Source organism: Rutilus rutilus, assembly GCF_951802725.1.
Source record: "Rutilus rutilus genome assembly, chromosome: 3".
Taxonomy (NCBI): domain Eukaryota; kingdom Metazoa; phylum Chordata; class Actinopteri; order Cypriniformes; family Leuciscidae; genus Rutilus; species Rutilus rutilus.
Window position 1 is genome coordinate 49531080 of NC_140211.1, and position 21166 is coordinate 49552245.

The 21166-nt window shown below is 37.6% G+C and overlaps 1 protein-coding gene across 5 annotated transcripts in view; it reads right to left on the reverse strand.

Annotated features, from left to right (window-relative positions):
- Positions 1-21166, reverse strand: part of LOC311287784 (adhesion G protein-coupled receptor L3) — a 308150-nt gene that overhangs the window by 84269 nt on the left and 202715 nt on the right. For all 5 annotated transcript variants that reach the window (XM_084404835.1, XM_084404834.1, XM_084404833.1 and 2 more), the window contains exons 7-9: positions 10186-10524; positions 5796-5899; positions 4587-4772 (exon numbers count right to left, since the gene is read on the reverse strand). In XM_084404835.1, coding sequence (XP_084260961.1) covers positions 4587-4772; positions 5796-5899; positions 10186-10524 — 629 coding nt within the window. The remainder of the gene's footprint in view (positions 1-4586; positions 4773-5795; positions 5900-10185; positions 10525-21166) is intronic.

Sequence of the window (21166 nt, forward strand, 5' to 3'; positions counted from 1 at the left end):
AAACAATGGCAGTTCTGAGGATAGGGGCCTGGTCACTTCATGTGTTTTAAGACCAGGGGCCCTATCATACACTCGGCACAATGTAGTTTTAGCTCGACGCAGTTATCATTTTCACATCCTGCACCACGTTGTTTAAGGGGCAGGCAAAAGCATCGTTTTTTTTTTTTTTCACTGGCCAATTTTGAGATTTTGGACTATTTGTCTTCAATAACATGTCTTCTTTCAGACTTGTGGTGAAAAAAAGTCCAAAATACGCATTTAGGTCTTTATTTTACTACACTTTGTCTATTTGCGTCTGTAGATTTCTCATAAATTCAACAAAAGTTGGCGTTCTAAATCATCCCGCTGCCCCGCGATCGCTGTCATCACATATACCGTTGGAAAGCTCTCTCTCTCCTGTACAATGTTGTCGGATCCAAATATGGTCATTTCCTTTTTATCACCAACCAATCGTGAAAGTACAATGGGGCATTTAACTCTAAAAGCGAAATCTCATTGGCTGATGTAAATATCTGACAATGTGATTCGTTCAGATGCATCACGTGACGTGCTTTGACATTTCCAGAGTGTGTTTTTGACTGTTTTTTACTGGGGTTCAGTTCAGTTGAAGGCCATAAATGCTGTGTTATAAGTTTTGATGTGTTTTAGTTTGTATTGTTGATTGCTAATGATTTGATAAGATATTTTGTCTGTAAATAGTTGTTTCCACTAAAAAAGTAAGAATTTTTACAATACAAATCTTTAAAGGCCGTTTTCTCAAAATGGTTTTTTTCTCATACTCTGAGCCAGAAATCTCCACTTCAGCTGCCCTTACCAATCTTTCCAGTTGTATTCCTGTGCACTTGCGTAGTGCACTTTATACCATGCGCTTAAATCGTTAAAATAGGGTCCCAGGTGTATATGCCCTCGGAAACGCTTTCAAGACGGATTTAAATCCGATCACTCAAACCACTTCAGGAGTTGGTCTGAGAAACATTCCAGATGAAACTGGACAAATGTAAATGCATCTGGTTGTTGAAACCACATGTAAACATACTCCTCCCAAATGTAACTTTTCTGTAACTTGAGCACTTGCTTGCATAAAGGGTCTTTAAAGTTTGTCTTAATATAATATGTATAGGGTTGGAACATTTGAATTAATTGCATGGATTGTGAATATTGCAATTCCTAAAGTTATCGCCTTATATTTAATTTTCTCACTGAAGCCAAATTTTATTGGCACTTGGTTCCTGGGATTGTTAATTTAGGACCCTGTGTAATATTAGTACACACCTACACTCGCACACAATGTCTAAATAAATTGTCTTTGTTCACTGAGTGTCTGATCTAGACGTCAGCGTGTGACGACAAACAACACGCAGGTCTGGAGAAAATAACGCCAAAGCGAACCTCTTTAACTCCACAGAAACTTTAATAACGGCGGTGATTATTCATGCCGCATACTGTCCTCAGAGCGATAGGAGGCTCAGGACGGTGAGAGTTTTTCTTCGCCCGAGTGAAACCTATTTTTAAACGGACGGCTGACTGTGAGGAGAAACACAGGGGATCATTCATCCTGACAAACACGGACATCATTAAAAAAACACCCACTGCTCTCCTCCTCCTGCTCTCCATACTGACTGCATCAAAGAGGAAGTTTCTCATTCACGCTTTATCTTGCTCACTCTTTTTTTTTTTTTTTTTTTTTTGTCTTCTGGTAAAGTAAAAACTAATAACAATAAGTTATGATTAGCTTTTCCAAACCATTGTCACGTATCACGTCTAAACTGGTCTAGACTATGTGTCATGACGTCCAATGAATGGAGTCTGGATACATCAAACTAGTTTGATTTTCAGCCTCAGGCGGCACGTCTAAGAACGGTTTGATGCATTTTGCATGTAAAATTCACAAACTCCACCAGCTCTAATCTGATTGGCTGGCCTTTACCCATTTTATTCAAAGTTAAGTTTTTTATGTCCACCTGGACGCAATATACAAGTTGCCATGTTGAATTCAATGTACATTTCTGAGGAAGAGAAATGTACTGTATTTGGCAATGCTTGTGAGATTCATGGCATTGAGTCTTTGAAAGACATTCAAATGCACTTAATGGCAAGTTTTCAAGGATATTCTGCTAAATTAGCAGCACTTTGGCAGGATATGCTGGAGAACACCTGGATTTTCATTCGGTTCTGTAAACTATTGATTAAAAGGGACAAATTGACACAATATTTGCTTAGTGCATTGTGGTATTAGCTTAGAAACATGCTAACATCACCATTTATGTGTTGTGATGAGGTTTTTGTGGGTGTTGCCTACCTGGTGGCAGAAAATGATCGTTATGCAGTAGCAGTCTATAGAAGCCACAGAATGAAAGAATAAAAAAAAGGTAAAACCGAGATTATCTCTCACATTTTTAAAAAGAAAAATCTGAATTACGAGATATAAACTCGTTATTCTATCTTCTTTCCTCAGAGTTGCGAGTTTATGTCCTGTAATGGTGTTTTTTTTCTTTTCTTTTTTTTTTTCAGAATTGTATAAACTCGCAATTGCAAGTTATAAAGTCCAAGTAAGACCTGTGATATAAAAATGTTATTAAATGTTAGAGCTAATACATTATGTCCCATATGAACTGCATCTGTGAATATTATGTAGACCTATTGTTTACATCAAATTAATGCTTTAATAGTAGACTAATCGTCACAGGTTCCATCATGCTCTGGCTTGCAACCATACACGTCCGTGTTTAGCTTCAAAGGGCGTCTTCCACGACGCTTATGAGATTCATAAGCTAGTTATTTTAGCTTATAAAGTTTTAAATATGGATATTTTCCTTATACAAATGCATTGCTTCAATTCAGAAGGCCTTTATTAACCCACTGGAGTCGTGTGGAGTACTTTTATGATGGATGGATATGCTTTTTCAGGCTTCAAAAGCTCATCCTCCATTCACTGCCATTATAAAGCTTGGAAGAGCCAAGACATTTTTTTTTTTATATATCTCCGACTGTATTCGTCTGAAAGAAGAAAGTCACCATATACGTCATACACAGATCGGATATGACCCACAAACGTGTAAGCAGGAAAACAACACATGGATTCCGATATTCTCAGATCAGTTTCAGGCTTCATTCATATGTTGAAATAAATCTGTTATGAACCAGACATATGCATTTGCGTCTGCCATGTAAGAGGACAGATCGGATTCCCCTGTCAATGCGAGTTTATACGTCACTGAAAAAGCAACAGTGGCAAATTACGTCAACTCAGGTGGACACTAACAGCCATCACATGACTCTTTTCAATGGCGCAATGAAGGACGAAGGCTCAACCCAGTGGATTTATGCTGAAGTTTTATCTTTTGAGCCTTTGGGGCGAAGAGACAGTAACCTTTAAAGATGGTGTGGAAAGGGAAAAGCTTGTATTATCATATCATCTGCGTCCATTGTAGATCACGCTGTTTTACTTCCTTTTCGGCCTAAGCTTAACCGGGTCAGACGACTACCTTCGTTTTTTTCGCCAAGTGTATAGTGTAAATGCAGATATCGGATATGGATCACTTTGAGAAGATGTAAGCAGGTCTTCAAAAAAATCGGATATAGTCAAAACAAATCGGAATTGGGCATCTGCAGTGTAAATGCAGCCTTAGAGTTTTGTATGTTTTCACTGTTTTACAAATAAGAGAACCAAAGTTGCTTCCTTCACTAATGAGAAAAAAAATGTCTGAGTGCACCTTTAAGTAGCCGTGTAATAAGCAGGATAATACTAGTCAGACGGTCATTATCACAAGATAAATACTGACAGATTGATCAGGACTCCAACATGAAGCAGAGATTTTATTCATTGCTAGTGTACACTCTGTGCTCTCTTTCGTCTCACATAACAGAATAATTTCAACTCAGATCAATATTTCATGTCCCTTTATTTATGCATCTGGTAAGTAGCTGTGTAATGAGCTTTGCACCAGGGTCTCGATCACCCAGTCAGGGTTTATTTTTGTAATAATGACCGGCTAACTGTACATCCATTACTATTCTGCTTTGTTTGCTTCTGATTGCTTTTAGAGGGAAAAGCTGCCCATAACTGCTGGTCTAGGATTGGTTTTCTCCGTAATATCTTATTGGCTAAACAAATTTGGCAAACGCTGTAGTGCATATCGTGTTTGCGCTTTGGAGAGCGTCACAGGTTTCTATTTACAGCATGTTTTGCAGTGTTGAGAAATGTAGCCAATCACAAGCATATCTGCTGATTTCTTGAATGCAATGGCCAATCAGAGGTGTTTAAGTTAGCACTAAACAAAAACTCAGCCATTTTTGAGGGGGTTCTGCACGCTAGTAAATCCTCTCATTATAACAAAGTTTATATTTGTTATATATAACGACGCTTCGCGCCGGTGTCCTCATCACCCTGTCGGGGGTTTATTCTGAGATAACCGTCTGGATGTACATTATCCCTTACATCAACATCACCAAGATTTCTGTAAATCTGCTTTGGAACAATGTGTATAGTGAAAAGCATAATAGAAATAAATTTGACTTGACTTGACATTTGACTGATAAATGTTGAGTTTATTTGATATTTTATTGTTGTATGATACACACAGTACCTTGTTGAGGCTCCGGGCGGCGCTGTCTTTTCCCCCAGGGGTGAGATTCCGGAGCTGGATGTCCAGCAGGTCGATGAGGTGACCCATGGCCCGTACGGTGTAGGTGATGTCCCCCGCATGCATGTGGCCCTTGGTCTGTTCGGAAAGCTCACGGGAGATTATGGCAGCAGGTTCACCAGCTCTGATCTACAACACACACACAGTGAACACTGAGTCAAAACTCATCACACAAACTGGAGTGAATGTGAGTTCATAAGTGTGTGAGTGTGAGTGTGAGTGTGAGTGTGAGTGTGTGTGTGTGTGTGTGTTTGTGTGTGAGTAATACACTGTAATACTTTTCAGGGGGTCCAACCAACAATTTGCTTAGTCACCACTGTCTTTGCATATTAAGCTGGCATAAGAGACTGTGTTTAACATAGCACAAACTGCACCATCACCTTTAACAAAATCTTTTGAATGTTTGGTTTTTTATCTGGTTCATTTACACGAACCATCTGAATGAACTGATCTACTAAAATTATTACGCTGCATAAAAATGCAGCTTTCTGACAGTCAGCAAAACTGAAGGTGTTAGAATAGGTGTTAGTGTTCCTGTAGCTCAAACAGTAGAGCGTGACGATAAACAATACCAAGGTCATGGGTTACTTGCTTCCCAGTAAATCCATGAGCGATACTATGTACAGCAGGGTTACCCAATCCTGCTCCTGCCAATCGACTGTCCTGCACAGTTCATCTCCAACCCTAATCAAACACACCTGAAGCAACCAATTAAGGTCTTCAGGATCACTTGAAAATTAAAGGCAGGTGTGTTTGATTAGGGTTGGAGATGAACTGTGCAGAATCGGCAGGAGCAGGATTGGGCAACCCTGATGTCATGAAAGTCATTTTAGATAAAAAAAAATTCTCAGGGATGTAAACATCAAGGCTATAAGCTTAAAAAGTGTATTTACAGTCAATTTAACCATAAGGATATTGGGACGCAGTTTTAGGGATACAAAATCACTAAGATAAAAACTCTAGCCCCGATATAGCTTAAAAATATATATATATAATAATAATAATAACAGTTATTGATAATAATATTACTAATAATTGTTATTATTATATATGTGTGTGTGCGCGTGTGTGCGTGTGTGTGTGTGTGTGTGTGTGTGTGTGTGTGTGTGTGTGTGTGTGTGTGTGTGTGTGTGTGTGTGTGTGTTCTTAAACCTTCTGGTTGACGATGTTGACCCATGTGGAGGTGCAGTTGCTGAGGTCGGGCCCCTGCTGGTCCCACAGTCCCTCGGGCCCCTGGCAGGCAAACATGGCCGTCCCTGCACAGAGAAATGAGCCATTTCTGCCTTTCACTGTTGTGTGTTCATATCATGCTTTGTTATAGGAACATAAACACATAAATATTAACATTAAAAGAGTCCCGTCCTTCACTGCTTTATCAAGAGATGACAAGAAACACTGTGATCAAACGTCTGTGATCATAAAAGAATGTGTAATTACTTCCTCTGATGGAGATAAAATCACTGCAGTTTGTGTGTGTGTGTGTGTGTTCCCTGAAGTGCAGTGGTAAAGGTCAATTAATGCTCGTGGAGGGAGACATCTCATTCTCAGCTCTAATTAGAAGGACAGAACGGGGGGGAAAAAAATGTCATATTCTTCCACTCGGGTGACTCTATCAGCACTCAGGTGCGATCACTCACAGACACACACATTCACACACTCCAGATGTCCTGCTGCAGCCAGACCCAACAAAAACACAGAAATTTGATTAAAGACACCATTGTTCAATAAAGAAATGCATGCATTATTCATATGATAACAATAAAAAAATTAAAGCTGCAAGCAGCATTTAGCGGGGTTCAAGCATTTAAGGCCTTTAAACACACATGCGTAAAAAGACATTAAGTTTTATTTAGCAAGCATTTAACCACTGACATCATAGATGGAAAAGTCCATTTACAGCCAATACAGGCAATTTAACATAGGAAATATATGATTTTCATAGCTTTTTAAAAGTTATAGTGCCACCTATGATCCGATCTCCATAAAATTGTGCATGCTTCTTTAGAATGTTATGTCACATATGCTCACCAATTTTTGTGAAGTTCTGAGTTTTCGTTTAGGATTTATAGGCTTTTGAGTGTATTTTGCCACGCCTATTTTCTAAATTACCCTTTTATAACCAACCAAATTCAAAATTTCTATTGATCTAGAGAGTCCAGAGAATTGTACTGCACTGGTTTGGTTCCGATCGGGCGAAAAACCTAAGACTAGTTCGCAAAAGTAAATTTTTCATATATTTGCGAATATTGAATGAACGGTTTGATTGACAGCAGTGGTTCCTGAGGCAAAGTTGTTCAGTATGAGGAGATCTATCAAAATTATATGAATATTGTGTGGATGTGTGTAACACCACGTGCTTACAGAGCCGTAAAACTCGTTGGCGCCAACTACTTCAAAATTCTTACAGACCTCTAGGGCCATAAGTCGAACATGCCCATCGGGTTTCGTTCCAATCGGCCTCCGTTAACCTTGTCTAATAGGTGCTCAAACTTCATTGGCCGATGGCGGCCATGGTTTTCGAGATACGCCAATGTCCTCAAAGACATATATGGCACCTTGGACCAAGACACTGCATGCCAATTTTCAAGTCAATCGGACTAATGGTCAGGTGGTCACAGCCCTTTTTATGTTTTTATCATGTTATAGTGCCACTTAGTGTTTTTTTTACTGTGACCTCAGATTGAACTCATACATATTTGTACCGAATTTGGTGAAGATTTCTCATTTACTTTCTCGAGTTATAGCCATTATAGTAAAATAGGCTCCTCCCACAACGTTCGTTTTGGCACCCCTTAGCGACCGTGAATTGAAATTTCACCTTTTTTTCGATAATTATTTATATTCAGACTCCAGAGAACATTTTTGCACTGGATTGGTTCCGATCGGGCAAAAAACCTAGGACTAGTTTGCAAAACTAGATTTTTAACAAAATTCAAAATGGCGGAATATTTGAAATGAAATTGGAGATATACGTTTTGTTCATCAGGAGTCCAGCTTTCCAATTATATAAGACAATTATGTCTACGACATACGGTCTAGGAGTTATTAGCAGTTCCGTGCTTTTGATCGCTGTAGCCCCACCTACTGGCCAATCTGGGTCATACTCTCTCAACCTCTCCTCAATTTTTTGGCTACCATCTGGCCAAGTTTCAAGTCTCTAGCACTTACGGTTTGGTCTGCACGATTCGTTTTACGGCAGAATAAAAATAAAAATCAGGACAATTACAATAGGGTTTCAGCACTTCATGCTTGAACCCCTAAAAAATTGTTCTGCCAAATCATAAAGCCCATTAGTCTATATATACGGGAATGTTTATAATAAAAGTAACATTGCATCAATGTATTAATCCTTGTAAAAATAGCTAATTATTTTACATAACTTTTTTGCTTTTAATTTTATTATAATCTATTAAATCATTCATTTACATTTATGCAATATACAGCAATTTATGCTAATTGTTTTACATTACTTTTTAATTTATTTATATTAGAATGTTTTTACATTTACTGATTTTTTTACATAACTTTTTTTGCTTTTGATTTGATTACAATTTATGTATTTATTTATGTATTTACATTTATGCATATACTTTTAGATTGATGCAATATATAGTCATTTATGCAAATTGTTACATAATTTTGTTTTTGCTTTTATTTTTTTGAATTGTTTTTTTATTTTTTGAATTTTTTTCACATTTACATTAATGGATTTGCTTTTACATTTACAATAATTTAACAGAAGCTTTTATCCAAAGAGACTTACAAGAGAGGAACAAAAGCAAATTAAATGTTTAATATACAAGTTTTTACTCTCACTTTTGATCAATTTAAATCATCCTTGCTGAATAAAAGTATTCATTTCACAAACTTTTGAATGGTAGTGTATATATTGGGTATTTTTAAAAAATATATTTTTGTTGCAGTTGTTTTGACTAATGAGTTTAGGAATATGTGAATGTGACACGTGTTACTCTGAGAAATGTCCAGAGGACAAATCCTCCAACTGCAGCTCCAGTCTGGCGCTTTGAAAACTTCAAGAACAAACAACTAATCATGAAGAAACTGCCAATCACCCGAAACCATGGAAACCAGCCAGTCTGCAGTCGGGAGGACGGGAAATGTTTTGATGTGAGCAGAATGCAGCAAGAGAAATGAGGGGAAATATCATTTTAGGGAAAGAAAACCAGAGGAAACAGAGTGACAGACAGAGGTGAAAGAAGATGACAAAAAGAAAGAGAACGAGAGAGAGTAAAAGGAGGATGTTTCTCGGCGAGCTGTGGCGTGTTTGATGCATGTGCTGCGTTTGTGTTATTTGTGCTCACGCTGTGCGTCTGGCTGCACATCCAGAGATTGACTAATAACCACGGAGAGAAAAACACACCCGGGTTACCAAAACAAGGTGTTAAACATGTAGTAACACGGGTTTATTTGCTTTGTAAAAACTGGTCAAGGAGTCACTATATGATTGCTAGCATGTTCTAGGTTAAGGTGACCAGATTTCTGAAATGGAAACCTAGTTCAGAGGTCAAGATATTATTGAAATCTCACGTGTTATTATCTATGATGGTGCAGGGCCGGTCCTAGTTGAGGGAGGACCGGTTGGCGGGGGGATTGAGTCAAATATTTAGTGATGGTGTGGCGTGGCGAGAGATTTATAGCTGTTTTTCGTAGCTTGGATTCTGATCAGGAACAAGTGTAACAAGGTGGAGGAGGAAAAAAAAAGAAATGTTTTTTTTACACAAATTACCCCGACAATTTTGGGAAGTAGTTATAACCCATGTGAGCGAAGTCAGTAAGTCTTAGTCCATTGCAATAATATTAACTAACATTTTCGGGTAAAAGAAAATCCTCTCCGGGTCAAAATGACCTGAACACAACCTAAGGGTTAAAAATAAAAACCTTGCTACATGTACTGTGCTACTGTTGTTCCCCTATTGTTGGTTTGGGGAATCTAAAGCGAATAATGATGAGAACAACAGAGGCAATCTCTGTTGTTCTCATCATTATTCGCTTTAGATAAAAAGCATCTGCTAAATGATTAAATGTAAATGCATATCTATGAATTAAAAAACAGGGGACAATATAGAGTGTTTTGTGAAATAATAATACCAACAATTATCATTAATTATTACAATTGCACTATCATTATAAATAATAATCATGATGATGTTTGCAGGTCAAACACCCCCTAATGGTTTTTAATGCAATTCACCAAAACTAACACTATATATAATGTAGAAAACCGCAAAAAGTAAACAGATCAAAGCAGTATAATATAACAAAATGTAAGATCAAACCAAAATTGGATACACAAAGAATCGGATTTGGACTGACAGTGTGAACGTAGCCTAATTTGCATATTCATTGATGAGCGTATACTGAATGAAGCAAGGCTGTACAGTTACATTCAAGCTATTTTAAGTCAAGAAAAAAATATTTTCCCAGGAAAAAAACATTTAAATATGTAATTTTGATTATCAAAGATGAGCTTTAAGGGGGTGGGGGGGGTTGTTGATAGGTGATTCCTTGAAAAGCAACTTACCGATGGTTCCAGGCGGGCACGGCTGCTTGGCAACCTGACCCTGTCGTGTTTTGGGCCAGGTGAGGGTGGAGTCGGTGATGGGGCTGCAGAACTCCACAGCGATATTGGGCAGAACAGAGGAAGGGACGGAGCGCATGGAGGCCTCGGGAAGAGGCTGGCGGTCTGTCGTTGTGCTCCGCGTGACCGGTGTCGTCGCCGTCGTCGTGCCAGGTGATTTGGTTGTGGTGGTGGTTGTGGTGGTGGTGGAGGTGGACGTGGTCGTCATGGTGACGGTAACAGGGCGAGTTGTGGTGCGTGTTGTTGTTGTGTCCATTAAGACGTTTCCCGAGGAGGAAGATTCTGGAATCAGGACAAATTTGAGTGAGAACACAACAAATGAGATTTAAATCAGAAAAATACACTTTTTCTGTAATTATGATCAGAAATAAATATTTAATCAGTAAAAGTAGTTACATTTATCTAGCAGCAAACTGTTTAAATGAAAATCAAGCAAGCAGTGTCCCACAGATACAAAATCACAGTTATATTCTGCTGCAGACATTTATTTGTGACACACGTTTTAGTATAACCTTAGAGACTGCAAAGAAACCGTCTCCAGAAGCATTATTAGAACATGAAGCCTTACTGTTTTTGTCAGGATTATTAGGGGTTCAATTAATATTTTAGTTATTCTTATTATTAGCAGTCTAAGAAGTGCGAGAAACCCTATTGTTTTGTCAGTTATTATTATTATTATTGTCAGGGTTTATCTGTGTTTTTTGTATGTTTGGGTGGGTGTCCTGTGTTTTCACCGAGGGTACGTTTACACAAAAACGATATGCTTAAAACTGAGAAGTTTTTCCTTTGAGTTTTCCACGTACAGACGACACCATTGTCAAAACGATCCCGTTCACAAGGATCCGCGAAAACGACTAAAAACGCTGTATTCTGCTGCTTGGCCATTAGATGGTGATGAAACACTATAGACTGAACACGTAATACGCATGTGCATGACATCATCGTCTTCAGAGATTCATGTTTTTGTTGTTTACACAGAGACCGTTTTCAAATACTTACACTTTGAACCCCATTTTCAAAACTTTGCATTTTCAGGCACCCAAATTACACGTTGTCGTGTAAACGAACGGCCAAAACGCACAAAAAGTTTTACGTTTTTAGTTGAAAACTGTGTCGTGTAAACAGCCCCTTAGTTATCTTGGTTATTCATTGTTTGATTGTCTAACCCACGTATGACGTAGGATGTTGCTCCTCGTCTCTTATATCGAAATCCTACACAATTTTCTTGATGATGTCTAGTTTTAGACTTCTAATTTGTCTTAACCCAATGGAGTCGTATGGATTACTTTTATGATGGATGGATGCGCTTTTCGGAGCTTCAAAAACTCAGGCACTATTCAATGTTATTACAAAGATGGGAAGATGGTTTAATCCCTTAAACGACTGCAAATAGATCCTTTTTTTCACCTAGATTGCTACGGGTTGTGACAATTATTATTAGAGGTTCAAGCGCAAAAAAATATGATCTCACTGCCTACTGCTATTATATCAGACATGTTGCTATGGTAACCACACCTTCCAATCTACATCTGTGAAAGAAATAAACAACAGCAAATGTCTATAGTAACAACCACCTACACTTTACTTGCGTACAATATGCAGAAACATCCACACTAGAGTTATTTTAGAATCACTGAGATACTATTATATTTTGTATTCATATTTAGAATTATCTTGTTGTGCGCTTTAAAATATTGATTTTTTTTTTTATTTTTTTTTATATTAGTTACTAAATTCAAATTTTTTCCTTTTTTTTTTCTTTCAGCTGACGTATATTATTTTTAAGTAACGGAAGTGTTTTTTTTGTATTAGTTTACCAGAGTTTACCATGAAAAATAGAAACAAAATATGCATATTAAATATATATATCTCCATTTAGTCTCTATGAAGCCCCTCCCTACTTGCTCTGATTGGCCGGCGGATCAGTGTGTTGTGTTAGCAGAACGTTTTCATCGTCATACAGCAACATTACACACTAAAGAAAGTTGAAAATGAAAAAAACAAATAATATAATCGATCATAATAGATCCTCTTTAAAATGCTGAAATGGAAGGTTTGCTTTATAAAGTGCAGATCCACATCATCCCAAGGAAAACAAGAAACATCACTACACCGAACTGTTTTCATTCCAGTAATTGCGCATCCATAAATCCAGAAACAGAATTGGTTTACATAGTGCAATTATCAAAGATGAAAGCAAGCAAATAAATAAATAAATAAATACATTTTGATTTTACGAAGTAGAGCTGCCGCACAATCAATAAAATCAAAAACTGTATTCAACTGCAAAAAGTTGCAATTAAATTACATACACCAACTGCACGCATGATAGGCTCCAGAGTGCATGCATACTCAATATAGCTGTATATGCATGAAGTCAGTAAACAGACAGAATGATCTGCCGATGAAACTGCTGTCAGTCCTCCAAACACAAATAAAGGGCTAAAATGATCTCACTGGGCTGTGGGAGTCTGTGATACACAGAGCCTCCAAGGGAGATTATGTGCTAATAAACACAGAAACGAGAGAGAGATGGGGGGGGGGGGGGGGGGGGGGGGGGGGGGGGGGGGACAAAGCAATAAGCAAACAGAAGAGACACTGGAGAAATTATGGGTAAGGCCCACGACCCAGGAAATAACACACACACACACACACACATGCGCGTGCACACACTCTTGTTCTGCAGGGTGATGTGATCCTAATGGCTCTGTGTTTGTGTGGGCAGAACATCTACAACAATCTATAATTGTTTACATTACAGATAATTACATTTCCTGCAGTTTTCAAGAACTGACCGCGTAAAGTGACAATTCTGGCAAAGAACTGCCCAATTAATTAATTAATTAAGTAGCCTAATTAAAGAAAGACCAAATCATGGCCCATGAAGACATAACTCACTAAGCGCCTCAAACAAAACTCTGAAATAAATGAGTGAATCAGTTAATCAATAAAAATATATAATATTCACAGATATAATCATGCATAAAAGTGCTTTCCTTTTTTTATATATATCGTTTTTTTTTTTTTTTTTTTTATGATGCAACAATAATGGAGCAAACTATACCATGTTTGAAAAAATATGCCGGGGCCTGATTCAAGTTTTGTGTGCAGTGACCATCATTCTATTCAGTAGATAATATGACTGAATCCAGATTGATATTTCAGCAGTTAATACCTACACTTTTGAGTTTATATCAACCCATGATACATTACATTTTTGTTGATAATTGTTTGAGTGTCCGGTAGCATGAAAAGCAGATCTACATGTAAAAATTCAGTCCAGAGTTTTATAACGTGCTCCAATATCAATGAATTATTTCAGTAACTAATATTGTTTATTAATTTAAAAAAAAAACCCTGCACTTGCCCACTGTTATGAGCAATTAAAAGTTCAGCATCACCTACTGCATGAGTTAATTCGGTTTTAAAACTTTAATAAGTCATGCCCAGAGGGCTGCTATACTTCAAAAAGAGCAAATTAACCTGATTATTAATTTTTCTTTCTATGTTTGGCCTTTGCTAGTTTATATATAAGGATAGCGATGACAGTGAGAAGAGAGGCTAATGGGATCAGCTAACGTCACACACTGTCCGTCAGCCCACATCGCTGATTCGTTTTAAACTAAATCCACACACATTATGCATGATATCTCATATCTGTTTTATCTGACAATTTGTATTTTCTGAGGAGAATCTATTAGTTAACACACTTCTGCATTGCCAACATTTTTATTAATAATAATACATAAAAAAAATGATAAGGATATATTAATACATAAGCAATGATAAAAATAAAAATAAAATAAAAAACACATTAAATGCCTTTGTTATAACCTACCATATGGCAACAACCACACATGCAAACACACTGATCTTATGACTCCATAATAAACATCCGCAGCTTGTGAATCAATGACAGCCATGAGCGCAGCTTCCAGCATCTCTGCATCATTAAACACGAACGCATAGAGACGCATCATCAGGCACTGTGGGTGGAAAACGCTTACTCCAGCATCTCAACATAAACTCTCCCTCCACACACACACACACACACTCACACTCAGCAGCTCTGGATGACAGAGAGACTAGATGCCGCCCGATTCCTCCCAAAACCGCCTGACCATGACTAGATAAAACCTCCAAAACACTTCAGCACATCAACACGTTTGATCTGATATCTGTGATGTCTAAAGATGATTGCATACATTGCAAGTTAATGGCTTTTGTTAAATTTCAATCATATTAATTTGTCACATTTCAACTGATTATAATTTTAACAAGCAGCTTAAAATGAATATATTATAATGGTACAAACTGCTGTCAGGCTAAATGTCTTCTTTTAATTTAAATCATTTCAAATTTACTGCACTGGAGTGACATTCCATCATGGCTCCAGCACTACTCATTAAGTCTTTCACAAAAATATGTTTTCCCCTAGACAATTAAATGTCAGTCTGTTTGTCTGTCTATCTATCTATCTGCAAAATCATGCAACCGCCAAGAACACTCTGGCAACTTTAAACTTCGAATTTGTCTGGCTAGGCTATTTTCCAGCCAACTTTATTATATCATTTTTATTTGAAGTGTGTAACTCTTCTAGTATATGTTTTTTATTTATTTATTTTTTTATGTCAAATGCAGTCAAGCAGAGCATTTCTGGAAGCTTGTTTCCGCCACAGAATGAAAAATGTAATTGCTACTTTTTATCTCACAACTACAACTTTATATCTTGCAATTCTGAGAAATAAAGTCAGAATTGCAAGACGTAAACTCGCAATTGTGAGATAAAAAGTCACAATTATTAAATACAACTTTTTAAATGTTTTATTCTGTGGCTGAAACAAGCTTCCATACATTTCCACTCTGTTATGGGCAGATTTATAGATTTAGATTTTTAAATTAGGAAATTATGCTTATACAGTAAGTGGTGGATCCAGAGGGGTGGCCCAAAATTTTGTTCGCTACTTCCATTTCACCTCCTGATAAAAGGAGCATTTATTTTGACGTCCGGTGCCGCGGCACATTGTTAATGTATTAACATTGAATATTAAGGGAATTTGAGTATTACAGAAAACAAAAGTTTGGTGTCAGTAAGATTTTGTTTTAAAAAAGATATAATACATTTATTCTGCAAGGATGAATTGATCAAAAATGACAGCAGAGACATTTATAATGTTACAAAAAATTGTGTTGAACTTTCTATTCATCAAAGAATCCTGAAAAAAAAAGAAAATAATAATGGTTACATTTTATTCGATGGTCCACTTTAGGCATTCTACAAACTAAGGACCTCTTTTAAAACTACATGTTCAACTAAACCTCATTGGAGTATTAGTAGACTGTTAGGTTAGGGTTAGGGTTCGGGCTAGTAGAATAAGTTGACATGTATTTGACATTAATGAGAGCTAGTTGACATGTAGTTGCAAAATTTCTTATAATTAGTTAAATGTCTAAAGTGGACCATCGAAATAAAGTGTTTCCAAATGAATCATAATTTCCACAAAACTATTAAAGGGGTCATATAATGGTACATGCACTTTTACAAGTTGATTGTACTGAATGTGTGTTGGCAGTGCCTGTACACAACCATCATAAAATGACAAAAATCCATCCAGTGTTTTTTTTTTTTATTTATCTTCTTATATGTTTTCCCCCGTCTCAAATCAAGCCGTTCGACCGTGTGACGTCACACGGTCGGACGCCCCTCCCATGATTGTTGATTGACAGCAGCGTTTCAACACAGACCCACCCTCGCTTGTGAGCGAGCTGTCAATCATAGTCCGCCAGACGGGCGCGGTCATTGTTGATACACTGGAGCACTGTCTATGAGCAGAATGGCGTCTAAGCGATTGTGGTGTTCTGTTCTTGGGTGCAATAAGGAACACAGCAGTCATTTTGATGTTCCTAAATCCGAACCGCTGAAGACGCAGTGGTTGAGTTTTGTTTTCGAAGGGAATATTCCCCACGATCAACAGCAATGCTTTCATGTTTGCGCGAATCATTTCACACACCAGACTGCTTTATAAAGGAGGGTCAGTAAAGCTGGTTTTGCTAAGAAGCTGCTCCTGAAAAAAGGATCGGTACCAACTATTTGTGTTCCTGCTGCACCTCCAGAAGAAGTGAGTGTAACGTTTTATTAACCTTTATATTAATCTTTATATTAATCTTTGCAAATCGCTTGCACGCTTCACGATGAATGCGGCTAAGGTTTACACTCCAGGTACATTACTGCATGTTTTCTATGTACGACGTTCTCAATATAATTCATAATCCCACGTTTATAATGAACAACGCGTTATGGTTATTGTGTTATTATTACAAACGGTGTATGCACAGAACAGAGGGGCGGGGTGAGCAAAGCTCATTATCATTTAAAGACACATGCACTTAAACGGCGTGCTGAAAACAGAGCTGTTTTTGACCAGGTAAAATGAGTGTTTTCTTACAATACAAATGAGAATTTTTAATTAAAGTATATTACAAACTTTTAATTTAGACCCTAAAGAATCATATCAGCTTATACAAAAATGGCATTATATGACCCCTTTAAGCAGCTGTTTTCAACATTGATGATAATAAGAACTTCCCTAACTTCTCATTTTTCAAAAATTTGCTAATGGGTCATAGGACATGATTAATATTGCATTACTATATTTATCAGATTTTTATTAAATAAATGCGTTAAATTGGGTAGCCTATTTGCTAGTGGTTATTTGTTTTTCAGAAGTGTTCATTGTATCTTGTGGAGCAGTTAAACAGAGAGGCTGCTCACTGCATAGCCAATGGGTGGAGCTTGACACAATGGTGGAGCTAGATGGTCCAATCACACCCATAACCCTACCATTAACCCTATAAAGGGGATGCGCGTGTCATCACCATCGGCTGGAATGACTGCGGTTACGCCCACTGAGTGGCAGAAAAACTGAGCATTGGTTTTCAGCGTGAATGCCGCAAAAAACACACAAAACACAACTAAAACGGGAAAGAGCTTTGCAATTTACTGTACAACTAGATTTGACAAGTAGATTTAGATCAACTAGATTTAAAATCTGAGGCATATTTTTACAGATTGCCGAAAGCTACAGAACAGAGAAGCAAATGGATCACTGCAATTCATAGAAACAACTGGACTCCAGGCAGCGAAAGGTGGATTTGTGTCAACACACTGATTTTAGGGGTAAAATCATACCCTATATATTGTTTTGTTATATAGCCTATTGTATTGACAACTCATCAATTAAATATTTACCATCGTATATTCTGCATAATTGGATGTTTTAAAATAAACACTGACAAGTTTACAATATGAATAAATATGACATTGATATAAGTGATCACCCGGATTTAGACCTACCTATAGGCTATTGTATTTATATAAAGCGTTCACAGGCAAATTTGCTTTATGTATTTCCCCGGCGTCGAAATCAGGCACATATAAATGTCAGGAAAAATTATTCCTGACTGCATATCAATATCCATGGATCACTGGATCTTTGGTAAGTTGTAAGGAACACTATATCGAGTCCAACCTTTAGTTTAAACTGATAATTGTTTGTTTTACTTGCGTTTTCAGTTTCCCCTATTAAAGGACAAGTTCGGTATTTTACACTTAAAGCCCTGTTTTCAGATCGTTTCTGATGAAATAGAACGGTTAAGATTGAAATTTGGACACATGCTGCTGGCCCGAGAATTTTCGGTTTCTGTGGTAGCCAAAAATCCAGTCACACAGCAGGCTCTTTTGCCATTCAGGTCTGGCGGGAAAGTGACGTCAATGCATACCCTCTATTCCTAAACATAACTCCACCCATTAGGTCCACAGAGGTGGAGCTGGACTACATCAAGCTCCACCCATTACGTCCAGAGAAGGGGAGCTGGACGTCATTTGACTCTGCAGTGAGCACCACTTGGATGAACACCTGACTGCCTAAAACTGCATCTTAATCAGGAAATCTAATCAGAGCAAGTTTTTTTTGTTTTGTTTTTTAGCTGAGTGTGCAATATGCTTTAGACGGTCAGTGGGCTCAAGACTAGACAAGAATGAATAATTTTATACCTCACAGGAAACTCAATTAAGTGGTCAATCTGTAAATCTGTCTCATTCCGCCTCTCAGTAATTTCCTATCCATGCAAGAAACATTTTTAAAACATTCGGTCCATTATCAGGATTGACGGCAGATGCAACGCGTTCCGCGGCAACGATTCGCGTTTTAGCCGATGTGCTATTACACTTAATTTGAAGTGCTCTTCTTGTCATAATTATCTCTCGTTCCTCTTCTCAGCACCAAAGAAAATGAAGAGAAGTTTCTCTCCCTGTCAGAAATAGCTCATTACTTTGAATTGTCTCTCTATTCTGGTGTCTTATCAGTGTGAGTGAGAACTGGCTCGGCTCATTCACGTCTGGCAGAAAGATGAAGCATCTCTATCATTGCTCAGTCACAGCCATTTTTTTAATTAACATTTGGACCGTTTTCACAGTTCCCATCATGGCTGGTTATGGTATTGCAGGGTAAGGTGCAGACACACACACACTTTGCTTTGTTTTATACTCTCTGATTCCCAACACATGGGACAAAAACTCACACGTTTCACCTGCTGTTTCCAACATTTACACTATGATATTAAAATAATAATACATTTAATATTAAATGAAAATGTCTCTGATATCTTAAAACTGTTACTAGTACATCATAGGTCAAAGAACATCCAGACAATGCCAAAACTTTCAGCATACGCTGAAGAACACACTTCTAACAATCAAAATACATTTATTGAATACAGAATACACTCTGAAAGCATGTGCAAGGTTGCCTCATTTTTAGATTACAAAATTAAAGTAGATCATATTCGTAGCTAGCAACACCAAAAAAAAAAAAAAAAAAAAGGCTATTGCATTCAATGCAATTCTCATTAAAGTCAACATTAAATCAAAATTGATGATTTTTTTTCTTAATGCATGTTACTGGTCTTATTGTGAAAGATTCATCATTGCATGTATTTATTTTATTCTTTATCCGTCTTTCTGTCTGTCTATCTATCAGCAAAATTCTAGTAATCACCCAGAACAGCCTTGCAACCGCCTAGCAACACACTCACGACCACATATAACACCCTAGAAACCAAATAGCAACCACCCAGAACACCCTAGCAACCTCCTAAAGAGTTTCATGCCAACTTTAAACAAAACAGGAGATTGGTCAACACATATTATGTTTAGCAGATTAAAGGCCCACTGAAGTGTCTTGGAATGTGCAGCTTTGTATGATGCGTTGACGTAATTTCCCCTGAAACCAGAAGTTAAGGTGGGACATATTGAATGGCCCCTCCTCCTTTTAAAATAGCCAATAGCGTTTAGTTTACCTCTCAGACTGCAAGTCGTACTTGACAGCACAATGGAAGCGAATCGGAGGGCTGATGATACGCTGGATTCAATAGTAGGGGTGTAAATACATTATTTCATTCTTAACCAACATACAGTTGGAATACGGAATAAAACTTTGGCCAGGTGGTATTTATAGCATAGGGGGCGGGACGCTTTAGATTCTAGAGAGCATTTAATTAGACAGAAGATGTGATGAGAAGCTGAAGTCCGTGGTGACATCATAAAAATCCATTATCCATTTTAGCGGAAGTGAGGGACTAAGTTTTGAATGCTTACATCTCCTAATTGTGAATTTTGTCATTGTTTTGGAACACACCAGCTTATTCATAACCTTAAGCCTAACATATTCATACTAAAAGCTAAAAAAACAATGATTTCAGGGGGCCTTTAAATACAAAGTACTCTGTATGTATACTTTTATTTTTCCACTTCTGAGGCCTGTTTTATGTGAGCTATAGTTCAACTCATCTGCCGAGGAGTCTGCAGGTCTTGACTCCGCATCGAACAATATTATACCGAATGCCGGTTCGAGTCAAACGATTTCGAGTAGTCATGGCACAATGCAGCGCTCCTCTGAGGTCACGGCTTAACATATTCCACTCTGCATATGGGCCAGATTAGGTCAATTACCGTCTGCCTGAAGGGCCCTGCAGAGCGGAGCATTTTGGTGAGGCTAGGCAACACTTCAGCTCCCATACCAGCTTCAAACATCACTGCGTTTGACGTTCCCTTACATGGTCTGAATATCATCAGATGGGCCATGCGAAAGCTATAAGGGAGAGAGCTGCTTTTCCACACAGCGGGTCAAAACGGGAGATCGGTATCTCACACGGCACCGTCCATCACAACAGCTCAAGAAGGACGCCTCAGACATGTCAGGTTTCAAAGAAAAACAAGGTTATGTTCAATGGCATTCACTATTTTGAGACTGCATAACTAAAGCGTAATGCGCTTTAGTAAAAAAGAGTGTGCCACAAAAATAAACAGTTATTTTGAGGGAAATTTCATTTCATGTTCACATTGGTATGAAACTGTCATCTGGAACAAATAAAGACCAAAGAAAATGTTCTGCACCTCGTGGGGTTCTCTGTATGTTTTTGTGTTATGAATTGTGTTATCTAGTGTGGATTCGAGATTAAGGTGATTCTGAAATGTGGTGCTTATTTTGGATTTTATCATCTGAATTTGTTGTTCTCTGATTCTCATTTAGAAGATTATATTCCAGTTTTGTATTCTGAATCCCAAACGCAGATCTGATGATGATTTCATGATTAGACACTGATTCCATAACCCTGTGCTGACTCTTCGCTGATTTTGGATATATTTGGAGGTAATTCAATTATTTGATGCTGAATTTGGAAAAATCAGTGTGATTTTGTTATCTGATGCTAATTTTGGAAATTTGTATTGTTCATGTTATCTGATACAGATTTTGGAGAGGTCATGCTGATTCTTTTATCCTATGCTTTTTTTTTTTTTTGTGTGTGTAAAAAAAGATTCCATGCTGATTCTGCTTCAGAGATTTAATGCTGACTGTTAACTGAT